General features: G+C 40.8%; 1 protein-coding gene and 1 pseudogene across 1 annotated transcript; one reads left to right on the top strand and one right to left on the bottom strand.

The window, feature by feature from the left end:
- LOC116012095 (probable endo-1,3(4)-beta-glucanase ARB_01444) lies at nt 1-2,318 on the top strand (the record flags this gene model as incomplete). Its single annotated transcript, XM_031251562.1, has 1 exon — nt 1-2,318. A coding segment is annotated over one exon (2,208 nt), but the record flags the coding sequence as incomplete, so codon positions are not given.
- A 1,108-nt stretch (nt 2,319-3,426) lies between these two features.
- LOC116012092 lies at nt 3,427-11,083 on the bottom strand (annotated as a pseudogene).
- Nucleotides 11,084-12,124: the final 1,041 nt, after the last annotated feature.

The following is a 12,124-nucleotide window of genomic DNA, read 5'->3' as shown; positions in this document are numbered from 1 at the left end:
CCTCCACCTCCACCACCACCGCCTCCCCCTCCTCCCCCTCCACCTCCGCCGCCTCCTCCTTCCCCTCCTCCACCGCCTCCTCCGCCACCACCCAAACCCCGGAAACCCACCAAACCATTCCTCTTCCCAGAAACCAAATCCAGTGTTCTTCCTGATCCTTCCAAGTTCTTTGCTCAGCACCTTCTCTCATATCCTCTGCCCACAAATTCTTTCTTCCAAAATTTCGTTCTCAAGAACGGTGATCAACCTGAATATATTCACCCCTATCTCATTAGATCCTCCAAATCTTCCCTCACCATCTGTTACCCCTCTCAATTCTATAACCCCGCTTTCGCCTGCCAAATTTTCACTGCCGATCTCACCATATCCACACTAAACAACCCAAACCAGGACACATCCCACATTGTTTCATCATTTAGTGATCTCAGTGTTACTCTACACTTCCCCTCCAACAATCTTCAGTTCTTTCTGGTTAGGGGTTCCCCTTTCTTGACATGTAGCCTCGACACCAAAGAGGAGCTTTCCATTTCAACAATCCATTCAATTCTTAAATGTCGATCCCAGCACAACCGGACAAAATACATCCTTAAGCTCAGCAATAACCAGACTTGGCTTGTATACACTTCTTCACCTATAAACTTTAATCTTGATACCTATAAAATCACTTCTGCTCCCTTTTCAGGTGTAATTCGGGTTGCTCTCTTGCCTGATTCGGACCCAAAATGTGAAGCAATTCTCCACCGCTTCAGCCATTGTTATCCTGTAAGTGGTGAAGCCGTTTTCAGAAGGCCATTTTGTGTGGAGTACAAATGGGAAAAGAAAGGGTCTGGGAATTTGCTCATGCTTGCACACCCTCTTCATCTCAAGCTTCTGTCAGATACTGATTGCACAGTAACTATTTTGGAGAGATTGAAGTATAACAGCATTGATGGCCAGCTTGTTGCTGTTGCTGGAGATTCATGGGCTCTGAAAAGAAAACCAATCACTGTAACCTGGCATTCAATTAAGGGTATCAATGAGGAATCATGTTCTGAGATAATCACTGCACTCATTAGAGATGTTAGGGCTCTGGATCAGAAGGATATTGCCACCAAGTCATTTTATTCTCAGGGGAAGTTGATTGCAAGAGCTGCAAGGTTGGCAATGGTAGCTGAAGAGCTTTGTTATTTTGATGTTATCCCGAAAATCCGGGAGTTCTTGAAGGATACAATTGAGCCATGGTTGACTGGAAGTTCTGGAGCGAATAATGGATTCTTGTATGAATCCAAATGGGGTGGCATTGTGACTAAAAAGGGGTGTTCAGACAGTGGAGCTGACAATGGATTTGGAACCTATAACAGCCACCATTCCCAAATTGGATACTTTATCTATGGAATTGCAGTGCTTTCCAAGATTGATTCTGTGTGGGGAAGGAAGTACAAGCGCCAAGCTTATTCCCTAGTGGGGGATTACATGAATTTGGGAAGGCGAGAGGGATCGCATTATCCAAAGCTGAGATGTTTCGACCTGTGGAAACTCCATTCTTGGGGTGGAGGGTTAACAGAATTTGCAGACGGGCGAAACCAGGAGAGTACCAGCGAAGCAGTAAATGCATATTACTCAGCAGCAGTGCTGGGAGTGGCCTTCGGGGACCCACACCTCGTCGCCATAGGCTCCACCCTCTCAGCCCTGGAAATCCTGTCAGCTCAAACATGGTGGCACGCGAGAGATGGAGACACTATCCACCCAGAGGACTTCAAAAGGGAGAACCGCCTGGTTTCCGTTCTGTGGGCTAATAAAAGAGACAGCAACCTGTGGTTTGCACAGGCTGACCGGAGAGAATGCCGGGTGGGAATTCAGCTCCTGCCATTACTTCCAATCAGCGAATCCCTGTTTTCCGATATCCGGTTTGTGAAACAAGTGGTGCAGTGGACTATGCCGGCCCTGGCAATAGAAGGGGTGACAGATAAGTGGAAGGGATTTGTGTATGCTTTGGAAGGACTATATGATAAAGAGGGTGCATTGGAGAAGATAAGGAATTTATATGAATATGATGATGGGAACTCTCTAACAAATCTTCTATGGTGGATTCACAGTAGAGGTGATAATGAAGGTGTGGGAAGTGATGATGTAGGAAGGCAATTCTGCTGGTCGCCTGGTTACTATTCATGGAAGGATTGTATGTCTCCCCAATACCACATCACTTGGTATCCCGTAAATCAAATATAAATATATAATTCTATCTTTATATTATACCTTGCCGAGTGTGATATAAATTGTTTATCATTTTAATTGGTTATTATTTTGAATCAAATAAAATAATGACTTATTAGTTATTAGTAAACAATCCAGCTTGAATCCTAAAATAAAATATGAATATAATAGGAAAGGAAACAAATTAAAGTAATTAATTTTTACATGAAATGATGTGATTCCATATCGAGATTGTGGAGTGGTACTTAAGTTGGGGCCAAATTTGCTTGAGCTAACTTTTGTGGTGGAGTTAGAGTCTTGACTTGAGTACCGTATCATGAAAACTGTAGAGGTAAAATTACGTGACTTCTATAATTGAGTTATTTGTTTGATTTTTATTGAGCTGGAGAATGCAAAATCTTTTTAATTTCATTAATTCATTCGTCTTTATTACTTAGGAAAAAAGGGGTAAAGTATGTATTTCTTTACTAATTTACAACAAATAATTAAACGGCAAAAATATTTGAAATCTATAAATGAATCAATATCATGTTGCCAAAAAATCATAACCAATTATATTCCAATTAAAATTGTGAAATCAAACAATGACTTAATATCTTTCCTCCCAATGACTTAATATATATCTTCCATTGATGGAGGATAAGAAAGGAAAATGCATGCTTATGCTTTGTAATATGGAGTAATTAATAAAACATAACAGTCAATAGGTTCGAGCCTCAGTGGAGGTAATACTGGCTCTTGTGCTTCAATAGGTTGAGAAAGTAGTTATGAACAGATACTGCATTGTAATAGAATCAATAGTATTCAAAAAAAAATAAAACATAACAGTCATACACCACAAGAAAGTCATTTAAAATCCTCAAAATGAGTAGTCAAGTGAGTGGAATATGATTTTCAAACCTGAAGTTTATACATCAATATAATCTCATATATTAGTTATTGTAATATTGTGTACAAGTTTTTATGATGATTCAAACCCAAACTCGTCTAGGTAATACTCTCGATTATGAACTACTTGTCCTATTAGAGCTAGGGAGGTCAACATAGTATCCAATTAAACTGTTAGCACCCCTACAAAAACAATAATTTTATTTTAGGGACTAAATTTGGAGAGGGGTATGTATAGTACAGAGAAAGCATGCACAGATAACATATAACATAATTACTTTAACATACACTACAGCTAGATTGAACTTATGGTAACTTAGAACCACAATGGCACTACTTCAATGACTATGGTGACCAGCACATGAATTGCCTTCCTCTTTCACTTCCCACACCTTCATTATTATCATCTCTACTGTGAATCCACCATAGAAGATTTGTGAGAGAGTTCCCATCATCAAATCCCTTCAAGTTCCTTATCTTCTCCAATGCACCCTCTTTATCATATAGTCCTTCCAAAGCATACACAAATCCCTTCCACCTATCTGCCACCCCTTCCCTTGCCAGGGCCGGCTCAGTCCACTCCACCAGTTGCTTCACAAACTGGATATCGAAAAACAGGGATTCGCTGATCGGGAGTGTCAATGCAGCAGCAAAATGTGTAGTATATTTCTGATTGTTGAGATTATTATAATTATTATGTGTTAGGCAGCAGTAAAATAAACAGTAGCAAAGTTAGGCAGTAAAGTTAACAGCAGCAAAGTTAGGCAGCAGAAATGTTAGGTAGCAGAAATGTTAGGCAGCAGTAAATAGTGCAGAATTTCAGGAAACTTGTCTATTTTCTCATGTATATATAGATGTATCAGCTAGCTAATGAAGATATAACACAGATTTGTTATTTCAGAACTCAGAAACATCTGTTTTCCATCATTTTTCAGTTCTGGTCAGTAAATACTAGCCTCTAATTTTCTGTGTTAAACCTCTATTTTGTCAGGGAGTAATGGCAGGATCTGATTCCCCACCCTATGCTCTCTCCATTCCGCCTGTGCAAGCCACAAGTTGCTGTCTCTTTTATTAGCCCACAGAACGGAAACCAGGCGGTTCTCCCTTTTGAAGTCCTCTGGGTGGATAGTGTCTCCATCTCTCGCTTGCCACCATGTTTGAGCTGACAGGATTTCGAGGGCCGAGAGGGTGGAGCCTATGGCGACGAGGTGTGGGTCCCCGAAGGCCACACCCATCGATGCTGCTGAATAATATGCATTTACTGCTTCGCTGGTACTCTCCTGGTTTCGCCCGTCTGCATATTCTGTTAACCCTCCACCCCAAGAATGGAGTTTCCACATGTCGAAACATCTCAGCCGGGGATAATGTGAGCTCTCTCGCCTTCCCAAATTCATGTAATCCCCCACTAGGGAATAAGCTTGGCGCTTGTACTTCCTTCCCCACACAGAATCAATCTTGGAAAGCACTGCAATTCCATAGATAAAGTAGCCAATTTGGGAATGGTGGCTGTTATAGGCTCCAAATCCATTGTCAGCGCCACTGTCTAAACACCCCTTTTTAGTCACAATGCCACCCCATTTAGATTCATACAAAAATCCATTATTCGCCCCAGAACTCCCACTCAACCATGGCTCAATAGCATCCCTCAAGAAATCCCGAATTTCGAGTATAACATCAAAACAACAAACCTCTTCAGCTATCAATGCCAACCTTGCAGCTCTTGCAATCATCTTCTCCTGAGAATAAAATGACTTGGTGACAATATCCTTCTGATCCAGAGCCTCAACATCGCTATTGAGTGCGCTGATTATCTCAGAACACGATTCCTCATTGATGATACCTTTAATCGAATGCCAGGTTACACTAATTGGCTCACTTCTCAGAGCCCATGAATCTCCAGCAACAGCAACAAGCTCCCCATCAATACTATTATACTTCAATCCCTCAAAAACAGTTACGGTGCAATCAGTATCTAACAGAAGCTTCAGATGAAGAGGGTGTGCAAGCATGAGCAAATTCCCAGACCCTTTCTTTTCCCATTTGTACTCCACGCAAAATGGCTTCCTGAAAACCGCTTCACCACTCACAGGATAACAATGGCTGAAGCGTGTCGGCAGAGAATGTAGGCAGCAGCCACATTAGGTAGCACACAAAGTTTGGCAAGCTACAATATTTAAATGGAGTTAGGAATGTTAGGCACCTACAAAGTTTGAACAAAACTATTTATTGTTTGGTCCCTACATTTTAGGCTAACTACAAAATGACCCCAAATCTACAACTATAAATAGGGAGGTCATTTTGCCATTCTAGCCATCCCAAATCATTCTATTCTTCCCTCATATACTAGAGATATTAGAGAGTTTGTTGAGTGTATTTCTCCTTCCTAGCAAGAGAGAATTATCCTTGTTTTCTCCTTGTTAGTTAGAGAGTGGTTGTAACTCCTATTTTCTCATAGTGAAATTCTTTTACCCTTGCCCGTGGTTTTTACCCTAATTTGTTTAGGGGTTTTCCACGTAAAATCTGTGCCTCATTTATTTTTCTTTCTCAAATTATTGTTGCAATCTGATCTATCCCACTTCCGCGGGCGCAACAATTGGTATCAGAGCCTTCAGATATATTGTTCAGAATTTGTTTCAAGAACAATATGGCAGCGAAATTTGAGATTGAAAAATTCAATGGGAAAAATTTCTCATTGTGGAAATTGAAGGTGAAGGCTATCCTGAGGAAAGACAACTGTCTAGCGGCTATCAGTGAAAGGCCGGTGGATTTTACTGATGACAAAAAATGGAGCGAGATGAACGAGGATGCTATGGCGGATCTATACCTATCAATAGCAGATGGAGTATTGTCAAGCATCGAGGAGAAGAAGACGGCCAAGGAGATTTGGGATCACCTCAACCGGTTGTACGAGGCCAAGTCACTGCACAACAAAATTTTCCTTAAGAGGAAATTATATACTCTTCGTATGTCAGAATCTACTTCAGTGACGGAACACTTAAATACGCTGAATACTCTATTTTCCCAGCTTACATCTCTAAGCTGTAAAATAGAGCCACAGGAGCGTGCGGAACTTCTACTTCAGAGTCTACCTGATTCGTATGATCAGCTCATCATCAACTTAACAAACAACATCCTTACAGACTATCTAGTCTTCGATGATGTTGCAGCTGCGGTTCTTGAAGAAGAATGTCGGCGCAAGAACAAGGAAGACAGACAAGTCAATCTGCAACAGGCAGAGGCGTTAACGGTGATGAGAGGAAGGTCAACAGAACGTGGCCAAAGCAGTGGTCGTGGTAGATCAAAATCAAGTAAGAAGAATTTAAAGTGTTACAACTGTGGAAAGAAGGGTCACTTGAAGAAAGATTGTTGGAATTTACCTCAGAATTCCAATCCTCAAGGAAATGTTGCAAGTACCTCGGATGATGGAAGTGCTCTCTGTTGCGAAGCATCAATAGCCAGGGAAGGCAGAAAAAGGTTCGCGGATATATGGCTTATAGACTCGGGAGCCACATATCACATGACCTCAAGGAGAGAATGGTTCCATCATTATGAACCAATCTCAGGAGGATCTGTGTACAGCTGCGACGATCATGCCTTGGAGATTATCGGCATTGGAACCATCAAGCTGAAGATGTACGATGGAACAGTCCAAACTGTTCAGGATGTGCGGCACGTGAAGGGCCTGAAGAAAAATCTATTATCCTATGGAATATTGGATAATAGTGCAACCAAGATTGAAACACAGAAAGGAGTCATGAAGATTTTCCAAGAAGCGCTTGTGGTGATGAAAGGGGAGAAGATAGCTGCAAATCTATACATGCTGAAGGGAGAGACTTTGCAAGAAGCAGAGGCATCGGTTGCCGCATGTAGTCCAGACTCTACGCTGCTATGGCATCAGAAACTTGGGCACATGTCAGAACAAGGAATGAAGATTCTTGTGGAGCAAAAGCTACTTCCGGGGTTAACAAAGGTATCACTTCCTTTGTGTGAGCATTGTATAACAAGTAAGCAACATCGTCTTAAATTCAGCACATCAAATTCTAGAGGCAAGGTTGTTCTAGAATTGGTTCACTCTGATGTGTGGCAAGCACCGGTTCCATCCCTAGGAGGGGCAAAGTATTTTGTCTCATTCATCGACGATTACTCTAGGAGATGCTGGGTGTACCCTATCAAGAGAAAGTCAGATGTGTTTGCGACTTTCAAAGCCTTCAAAGCACGGGTGGAACTTGATTCCGGGAAGAAGATCAAGTGTTTCAGGACAGATAATGGAGGGGAATATACAAGTGAGGAATTTGATGACTTCTGCAAGAAGGAAGGCATCAAAAGGCAGTTCACGGTGGCATACACTCCTCAACAAAATGGAGTGGCAGAGCGGATGAACAGAACCTTGCTGGAAAGGACAAGAGCAATGTTGAGGGCTGCGGGCTTAGAAAAATCATTCTGGGCAGAAGCAGTCAATACCGCCTGTTATTTGGTGAATCGAGCTCCATCAACTGCAATTGAGCTGAAGACACCAATGGAGATGTGGACTGGTAAGCCTGTTGATTATTCAAACCTCCATATATTTGGAAGCATTGTGTATGCAATGTACAATGCCCAGGAAATTACAAAGTTGGATCCGAAGTCCAGGAAATGTAGATTCTTGGGGTATGCTGATGGAGTAAAGGGGTATCGCTTGTGGGATCCCACTGCCCACAAAGTTGTCATCAGCAGAGATGTTATCTTTGTAGAGGACAGGCTACAAAGAGGAGAAGTTGATGATAGCACGGAAAAAGAAAAGCCAGAAACTACTCAGATACAGGTAGAGGAGGAATTTGAACAAGATTCTTCTGAAGCAGAACTGGCGCACGAGGAACCAGAACCAGAACGCTCTGGAGCTCCAACAACTCGTCAATCAGACCGTGAAAGAAGACGTCCCACTTGGCACTCAGATTATGTTATGGAAGGGAATGTTGCATACTGCCTTCTAACAGAGGATGGTGAGCCATCAACCTTTCAGGAGGCGATAAACAGCTTAGATGTTTCTCAATGGACGGCAGCAATGCAGGAAGAAATAGAAGCTCTCCATAAAAATAATACATGGGAACTTGTGCCACTACCACAAGGAAGGAAGCCAATTGGTAACAAATGGGTCTTCAAAATCAAAAGGAATGGTGACGATCAAATGGAGCGGTATCGTGCAAGACTGGTGGTGAAGGGATATGCTCAGAAAGAAGGTATTGATTTCAATGAAATATTTTCACCTGTGGTTCGATTAACAACAGTTCGTGTAGTTTTGGCGATGTGTGCTACATTCAACTTACATCTAGAGCAGCTAGATGTGAAAACGGCGTTTCTTCATGGAGATCTTGAAGAAGAGATATATATGCTCCAGCCTGAAGGATTTGAAGACAAAGAGAATCAGAACTTGGTTTGCAGGTTGAACAAATCTCTGTACGGTTTAAAGCAGGCGCCAAGGTGTTGGTATAAGAGATTTGATTCCTTCATCATGTGCCTTGGATACAACAGACTGAATGCAGACCCTTGTGCATATTTCAAGAGGTTTGGAAAAGATAACTTTGTTATATTGCTGTTGTATGTAGATGACATGTTGGTCGCAGGCCCCAACAAAGATCACATTGATGAATTGAAGGCACAACTGGCTAGGGAAATCGAAATGAAGGACTTGGGACCAGCAAACAAGATTCTAGGGATGCAAATTCACCGAGACAGAGGTAATAGGAAGATTTGGCTTTCTCAAAAGAATTATTTAAAGAAAATCTTGTCACGTTTCAGCATGCAAGATTGTAAGCCAATTTCTACCCCTCTTCCTATTAATCTCAAAGTATCCTCAAGTATGAGTCCTAGCAATGAAGAAGGGAGGATGGAGATGTCTCGAGTACCGTATGCATCAGCGGTGGGGAGTCTAATGTTCGCTATGATATGTACAAGACCAGACATTGCGCAAGCAGTGGGAGTAGTTAGTCGGTACATGGCGAATCCAGGCAGAGAGCATTGGAACTGTGTGAAGAGGATCCTAAGATACATCAAGGGGACCTCAGATGTTGCATTATGTTATGGAGGATCAGACTTTCTTATCAACGGGTATGTGGATTCTGACTATGCAGGGGATTTGGATAAAAGTAATTCTACGACAGGATATGTGTTCAAAGTTGCTGGTGGAGCTGTAAGCTGGGTTTCAAAACTGCAAGCAGTTGTGGCTACGTCAACAACAGAAGCAGAATACGTAGCAGCTACACAAGCCAGTAAAGAAGCAATTTGGTTGAAAATGCAATTGGAGGAGCTCGGGCACAAACAAGAGTTTGTCTCTTTGTTTTGTGACAGTCAGAGTGCCTTGCATCTAGCAAGGAATCCTGCATTTCATTCAAGGACGAAACACATACGAGTGCAGTACCATTTCATCCGAGAGAAGGTGGAAGAAGGGACAGTAGATTTGCAGAAAATCCATACCACGGACAACGTAGCAGATTTCCTAACAAAGGTAATCAATGTTGATAAGTTTACTTGGTGTCGATCTTCCTGTGGCCTGATAGAGACGTAAGCGACATGGAAAGTGCAAGGTAGAAAGAATGGTGTGAAGATATGATTGTTACAATCTAATCTTCAAGTGAGAGATTGTCGGCAGAGAATGTAGGCAGCAGCCACATTAGGTAGCACACAAAGTTTGGCAAGCTACAATATTTAAATGGAGTTAGGAATGTTAGGCACCTACAAAGTTTGAACAAAACTATTTATTGTTTGGTCCCTACATTTTAGGCTAACTACAAAATGACCCCAAATCTACAACTATAAATAGGGAGGTCATTTTGCCATTCTAGCCATCCCAAATCATTCTATTCTTCCCTCATATACTAGAGATATTAGAGAGTTTGTTGAGTGTATTTCTCCTTCCTAGCAAGAGAGAATTATCCTTGTTTTCTCCTTGTTAGTTAGAGAGTGGTTGTAACTCCTATTTTCTCATAGTGAAATTCTTTTACCCTTGCCCGTGGTTTTTACCCTAATTTGTTTAGGGGTTTTCCACGTAAAATCTGTGCCTCATTTATTTTTCTTTCTCAAATTATTGTTGCAATCTGATCTATCCCACTTCCGCGGGCGCAACAAAGCGGTGGAGAATCGCTTCGCATTTTGGGTCACAATCAGGCAAGAGAGCAACCCTAATTACACCCGAATAGGAAGAAAAAGTGATCTTAGAGATATGAAGAGTAAAGTTTATAGGCGAAGAAGCATATATAAGCTAAGTCTGGTTATTGCTGAGCTTAATGATGTATTTTGTCCGGTTATGCTGGGATCGACATTCAAGAATTGAATGGATTGTTGAAATGGAAAGCTCCTCTTTGGTGTCGAGGCTACATGTCAAGAAAGGGGAGCCTCTAACCAGAAAGAACTGGAGATTGTTAGAGGGGAAATGTAGAGTGACACTGAGATCACTGAATGATGAAACAATGTGGGGTGTTTCTGGGTTTGGGTTGTTTAGTGTGGATATGGTGAGATCATGAGTGAAAATTTGGCAGGCGAAAGCAGGGGTGTAGAATTGAGAGGGGTAACAGAGGGTGAGGGAAGATTGGAAGGATTTAATGAGATAGGGGTGAATATATTCAGGTTGATCACCGTTGTTGAGGACGAGATTTTGGAAGAAAGAATTGGTGGGGAGAGGGGTTGAGAGAAGGTGAGGGGAAAAGAATTTGGAAGGGTCTGGAAGAACACTGGATTTGGTTTCTGGGAAGAGGAATGGTTTGGTGGGTTTCTTGGGTTTGGGTGGCGGCGGAGGCGGAGGCGGCGGAGGTGGTGGAGGAGGCGGCGGTGGCGGCGCAGGTGGTGGTGGAGGAGGTGGCGGAGGTGGAGGTGGAGGTGGAGGTGGAGGCGGCGGCGGAGGTGGGGGTGGAGGCGGAGGCGGTGGCGGCCGATGCTTACTTTTTTTTGCCTCCCATGATTGAGATAGATTTAAACGGTCGTGATTGATTTTAAGGAAAGAGGAGTAGGATGATATATGTATATATGACATGCTCCTTCGAGAAACGGTTATGTTTGGCGGGAAATCAAATTAAAGTATACCTTCGGGGAGAAGAAGTCGTTGAAAAAGCTAAGAATAGAATCTGTCAATGCTTAACTTAGATACAGAATTAATTTTTTTTTTGTTTTTAACTTAAATAGAGAATATTGTTTAGTTCTTTAAAAAATTATTGTTGCTGGTAACTTTAACGAGTCTTTAAGTAAATGAAATAAGATTATATTGTGGTTGAACACATCGGTTATAAAAGGTTTTTCTAAGGTGATTTAATTTTAATTTTGAAGTAACTTTTATTTTTTTAAAAGAAAATTCAATTATAACCTTTAACATCACTAGTACATACAAAACACTTTTAGCTTATTTAGAGTACAACTTCGATTAAAAAATAAATAAATTTGTTCAAAGAGATGTTATAAAGTAAACATACGACGTCGGTTATTACTTTTTAATTGTTTAAAAAAATAAATTCAACATTGGTTATTAACGTATAACTGAAGTTATAAATTAATTAAAACAATAATAAAAATAAACGACGTCGATTATTGAAAAAAATCGAGTCTTATATTTTTTAAAAATAATTTTGTAACACTTACAATGTAGGTTATTAATAAATAACCGACGTTGTATATACTTGTTTAATATTTTTTATATGTTCAATAACATACCACGTCGATTTTTTATTAGTGATATACAATGCCAATAATTGTAAAAATTCGACGTTAAATGATTTTTAAAATTTTTTTATAAATATTTTGCCTTTTGACATCGATTTTATATAAAGACCGACGTTATATGTTATTTTGTAGTAGCGATTCCTTTTTTTTTTTTTTTTCTGAAAACCAAACAAAACTCATATATATTAATTCGCAAAGTTCATACTTCCAGCAATAGAACGAGAAATATAACCAAACAACTCGTACAACTCATAGTCTTGATTCCTGAGAAATTCTCTCGCCATTGTAGTAGTGATTCGTGGTTGGTCGATTATACTTTTTAGTTGATTTGATTAGTTGACATGACTTACACATTAAAATT

Source organism: Ipomoea triloba, chromosome 3 (genome assembly GCF_003576645.1).
Source record: "Ipomoea triloba cultivar NCNSP0323 chromosome 3, ASM357664v1".
Taxonomy (NCBI): Eukaryota; Viridiplantae; Streptophyta; class Magnoliopsida; order Solanales; family Convolvulaceae; genus Ipomoea; species Ipomoea triloba.
This window is presented reverse-complemented; position numbering and strand designations above follow the sequence as displayed.